The sequence below is a fragment of the Cibotium barometz genome, chromosome 51 (genome assembly GCF_041138505.1).
Source record: "Cibotium barometz isolate CiBa-2024 chromosome 51, ASM4113850v1, whole genome shotgun sequence".
NCBI lineage: Eukaryota > Viridiplantae > Streptophyta > Polypodiopsida > Cyatheales > Cibotiaceae > Cibotium > Cibotium barometz.
In genome coordinates, this window is record NC_141096.1 from 18,505,144 (window position 1) to 18,510,685 (window position 5,542).

General features: G+C 46.1%; 1 protein-coding gene across 1 annotated transcript; it reads right to left on the reverse strand.

Moving 5' to 3' along the window:
- Positions 1-271: 271 nt before the first annotated feature.
- On the reverse strand, positions 272-2,612 carry LOC147609386 (oxygen-evolving enhancer protein 2, chloroplastic-like). Its single transcript, XM_086787753.1, has 4 exons — positions 2,279-2,612; positions 1,949-2,181; positions 1,814-1,864; positions 272-892 (listed from the first exon to the last, which is right to left on the reverse strand). Exons 1-4 carry the CDS (start codon positions 2,568-2,570, stop codon positions 632-634), a joined length of 837 nt encoding a protein of 278 aa, XP_086643879.1. The 5' UTR covers positions 2,571-2,612; the 3' UTR covers positions 272-631.
- Between the last annotated feature and the right edge of the window lie 2,930 nt (positions 2,613-5,542).

Consider the following 5,542-nt stretch of genomic DNA (forward strand, 5'->3'; position numbering starts at 1 on the left):
TGTATCAAATCTCATAAGCACTCCTAACCATCTACATTACCGAGTGTTGGCTTAAGTTACAAACTTTGTTACTTGTTTAAGTATTGGAATGTAATGTGAACGCCCACAATTATGTGATGCCAAGCGCCACGTCGTGCACATGCAACGGTGAGTTCCTACAGCAAGCACAATGTATGAAACCTCCATTGGTACAAAGCATGCGAACACTAGGATAACATGACATTAATTACAAACCTGAGATAATTAAGTTACAGTTGGGGAGAACCTTATAAATTACAATTCTGATGCCCTTAAATTATAGTAGGTGGGAGCTCTTACATGACATCAATTACAAACTCTCAAGAACCAGCCATACTACCCCATACCAAGCTGCAATCTGATTCATACGCACACTAAGAACAAAATCATTTTGCTTGAACATTAGCATACAGATCCAGAGGAGCAACTTGAACACCAACAAAACCCTTCACAAATAGATAACATGCAAATTGATGCAGTTGAGGCATTCTGAGTATCAGCTCAAAGGCTGAGGATATACTACTCTGCTAGCCTGCATAACCAAGATCATCAGCACATGTTGCACTGGGGAAAGCACACAGGCCTTCAGCTTGGTGTACAACCTTTGGGAACTTTAAGCAACACTGAAAGAGCTTGCAACACCCTCCACAAACTTCTTGGCACCCTTGAACCATCTCTTGTCACCAGCCTGAGCCTTCAGAAGATAGAGCTTTCCACCAGAGACAGTGGCTACAATGATCTGATGCTTGCCACCTTCACCACCATCGGCGGTCCTTGTGAGTACAGAGATGTTGTAATACTCTTTACCGTTGATGGTAGCTGTAGAACTCTCTAGAATGGCAGCAGTGGCCACGGCATTGGGATCAAACCCTCCCTACAACAACAGCAGTGGCCACAGCATTGGGATCAAACTCTCTAGAATGGCAGCAGTGGCCACAGCATTGTCAAACCCTCCCTACACAATCAGGATGAGACAACCAGAGCCACCACAGCATCCATGATATCAACATAAACAGACCATCCATGATGAGATGCAGAATGGCTGTTGAGGGGGAATTCTGCAGAGAGGGCATCCGGTGGCCGTAGGGAGTCCCTTCTGCAGATTAGTGACCTAATCGGCAGGACATTATGTTCCATCACGAACGGAGCAAAGAGAATTCTGTAGAGGTTGGGTCACTGACCTGCCGAAAGGACTCCCGACTGCCACTGGGCGCCCCCCTCTGCATAAAACCCTCTGCAGAGGTTAAGTCACTAATCTGCAGAGGTTAAGTCACTGATCTGCAGAAGGAACTCCTGACTGTCACAGGTCGCCCCATCTTCAGAAATCCCTCTGCTCCATCCATGATGAGATGCAGAATGGCTGTTGAAAGGGAACACTGCAGAGGGGGCGACTGGTGGCAGTCGGGAGTCCCTTGGATAGAGCAGAGGGAATTCTGAAGAGGGGGGCGACCAGAGGCAGCCAATAATCCCTTCAGCAGATCAGTGACCCAACCAACAGGCCATTCTGCTCCGTAATGGATGGAGCACGCACCATATCAGTGAAATGGAAAGAGTTTTTGAGGGTCAGCAATCTTGTGAAGACATTTCAAGGGCTTTAAGTGCATCCGGCAGAGAGGGAGAATCCCACAAGAAGGGGAAGAGTTCCCATCAATGAGGATGAGAGAAGATCTGCACCTTTTGTTGGAATTCTCACTGTTATGCAAGGATCTGTTAAAACCCTCGAAAAACAACAGGTTGCACTGGTCGAAACTTGACCAGCGCGCGACAGATTAAACAAAGCTTCATCAAACATTACCTCGGACTGGGTCTTCCCAGCATAGGCTTGCTTGCCAAGCAGGTAGGAAACCTGCAAGGTAAATCTCTTGTCAGAAACAGCCTGTAATGGACCAGCACGCGAGAACACCATGATCACAAAGGCAGGGGTACTTACAGAATCAAGGAATTTCTCCGGAGGACCGTAGTCCTTGATGGAGGACTTCTCTGCTGGGAGGACCATGACGGCGAAGTTGCTGTTGGAATCAAAGTTGTCCTCATACCTTAACACCGTTCCGGGGAACTCCTTCTCCTTGCTAGGGTTCCACTTGGACGGAATGTTTACCTTGAACCCATCGCCGGAGAAGGTCACAAAGCCTGTGTCTACCTTGGCAGCTCCAAAGATGTTCGCTGCAGAGCAAACACCATACCACGATTAACAGATTTGGCATGCCTACCGGCGACATGCACCCTCAGAGAACGAGGTCGAACAGAGTTGGCACATCACCTGATTCCCCGTAGGCTGCCTCGGCCGGAGAGACGGGAGCTGAGACGGCGGCGACGGCGGCAGCAGCGGCAGCGGCAAGGGAGATGGCAGCGCGGCGAGAGACTCCTGAGGCGGCGGCGGCGTCTCCGCCCTCCACGGATTTCTGTGCGCGGCAAGCCAAGGGTACGCTGGGTTTAGCAGTAGCAGAGGGTCTCACCGAATTCAAGGTAGAGCCCGCAAGCGAAGACGAACGCGCGGCAGCCAAGTTGGCGAAGGAAAGAGCTGCGGAGGTGGATGCAGTGGAGGCGGCCATTTCTAACGCCCTTCTTCCTTGCTAGATTCGTCCTGTGCTTCCTCTTCCTCCTGTTCGCACAAGACAACTCTGATCACTCTCGCCAGCAGAAAAGATCAGACGCCCCACCACGTGGAATTATCGCATTTTTTATCTCCTTTTTCCCCTGGATAAGGGCCTCTTTATACCCATTGGCTACCCTTCGTCCCTGTCATCCTTTTTCTTTTATTCATGTCATGAAGTGTGGGAAGAAACTCTCTCTTATCCATTCATTCTATCCATGTTACCTACAACATCATATGCAAACCCCCACCCACTATGACCCATAGATAGCCTTATCCCTACATGACAATGCCACAAATGAATTATTAGAGTAACAAAAGTATCATAAATAACATACCTACAACATCAAAATGCAAACCCCCACCCACTATGACCCATAGATAGCCTAAGCTGTATGCCAAATTGCAATTCTATGCCTAGATGACAATGCCACAAATGAATTAGAGTAACATACACATTTTATAGAGGTTTTCAATATTTGGACGGAACGCATTCAAACGGGAGGCAAGCTTTAACGAAAATAAGTCTCATTTTAAAAGCGTAACAAATGCTTGGTGCAGACATTAAGAGTTAGGTTTTCCCTTTGCGCGTGCGTGTGTGTGGTCACTAATATGGGACATTTCCATGTATTAAATTGTGCAGCATCTAGGGAGGCAAGCTTTAACAAAAATAAGTCTCATTTTAAAAGCGTAACAAATGCTTGGTGCAGACATTAAGAGTTAGGTTTTCCCTTTGCGTGTGCGTGTGCGTGTGTGTGGTCACTAATATGGGACATTTCCATGTATTAAATTGTGCAGCATCTAGGCGGTAGTTGGCCAGCTCATTCATGGTGTATATATATGATGCCCTCTCCCTCACTTCTCATCATCGTTTTTTATCATTTGGTGAGCATCTTCAGCCCTCTACCTAACGAATTCCACTCTTCACCTAACGAGCTGGTTGTATCCATCTTTTCTTGAGGATTAGTGCATCAGTGCTTTGTTGTTTTCTCTCATCTCTCTTGGAGCTTCAGCATTTTTATCATTCATCTACATCTTTTTGCTACCCTCTGACATGGTATCAAAGCCTATAGGCATCTAGACCTAGAATTGTTGGTTGGAGGTGGTATTTTTTTCACGTTTCCATGTGATCTTGGTGGCTGTCCATAGCGCCTTCAAACCTATATTTTCTTATTAGGAGGGGAAGGTATGCATTTTTGCTTTTTTTTTTCTCCTCTCCACTCTTTCTATCCTGCCCACCGTCCCTACAAGTGCAAAGAGTAGCTCTTGGGCTATTTTGGTGGATGAGTTTTTTAGAGGAGATACATTATGGAACTCATCCAACCTCGAGCAGTTTAGATACCCAATCTTCTGACTTTTACTTCAAATGCCAAGATGCCAAGTTGGATGGCACAAACTACGACATCTAGAAAGTCATGGTGGAAGTCATCCTGGAGACTTACGATCTTTTGGAGTTTATCACTCCATTGGTCATCCGACCTAACCCAGACATCGCAAAGGATGAGGATACAAGGGATGCCCTTATGCACGAAGTTGTTCTATGGGATCGGCCTAATGCCTATGCTTGGTCATTCATCCTTCTAAACTCTCAACCCTCAGTCATTGCTCACATCAAACGGAATATCCATGCACATGTTGCCTAGAAAAGACTCTCTAAAATCTACGACTCGAAGACACCCATGAAGAGAGTTTCCTTGGAGCTTCAAATGTTGAAGCTCTCACCCTGATTCTATTTCCATGCGGGATCACATCAACAAACTACAATTATTGTGATTTGAGATGTCTGGGTGCAGGAAGGAGATCCACTGAGGATATGGCCATCCAGCTACTTGCTCAGTTTCGCCCAAAATATGAGAGCTTTTATTCTTCACTTATTACCTTAGGAACGAATGGAAGCCATTACCTGCTGGGATGAGCTGGTGCCTATGGTCCTCAAGTTCAGGAGAGCAGATTTAGGGATTCTTCTTCAAAGAAGGTAACCAGGCTTTCATTACACAGAGAGGGGGGAGCCTAATAAAGGCGAAGGTGGGGAACCTCCCTCTAAGGACTCTAAGGATGAAAAGTCGAAGGGGTCTTCAACTCCTAATTCTTCTGGGCAACCAGAAGGTTTGTGATTACTGCTCCAAACAAGAGCACTTATGGGCGACAATTCTGGAGTCATATGTGGGACTTGGAAGGAAGTCAAAGGACAAAGGGGTAAGCTCATCCGCCGCCAAAGTTGTGTGGAGGAGTGAGCTTTCGTCACCTTGATTGATCTCGAGTCTTATTCTCCCCAACTAGTGGTAGAGAAGGCTTTTCCTTTTTGTCCCCACTCTCCTTAGTGGATTTTGGACAGTGGTGCCACACAGCACATGACTTATTGTTGTAAAGATTGGCTTGATGAACTATTGCAACTCCGCAACAAAGTTCCATTGAAGATAACTCTACCGTCTCCATTCTTAGTGAAGGGACCATGCCCCTCATTCTCGATGTGGCAGATTTAGGATTTCATATCCTTCCTATACATGAGATTTGTAAATTGGACACTAAGGTGGAATTTATGGAGGACTCTGTGATCATTCAAGACCCTCTCACTAACAAGATCCTTTGGCAAGGCATAGAGGACCATGGCCTCTACAAACTCATAACTCTTTACTCTCACACAAGTACCTACACATGCGATCTTTGGCATGCTAGATTTGGACATCTTAATTTGGAGGCCTTGTGGAAAGCTTTTGGGAGCAGCTGGTGGATGGCTTGCCAGATGTTAACACACGCGAGGGTCCTTATCACTCTTACCTCAAAGAAAACAACATTGCGAGGCCTTTCTAAAGAAGTCTACATTGTGAGCTACGGGACCTCTGGAGCTAGTGTTATCTAATTTATGCATCTTAGTGTATTTGAGTTGTACCATTTATTGGGCATTTTATGTATTTCTCTCCTATTTTATGA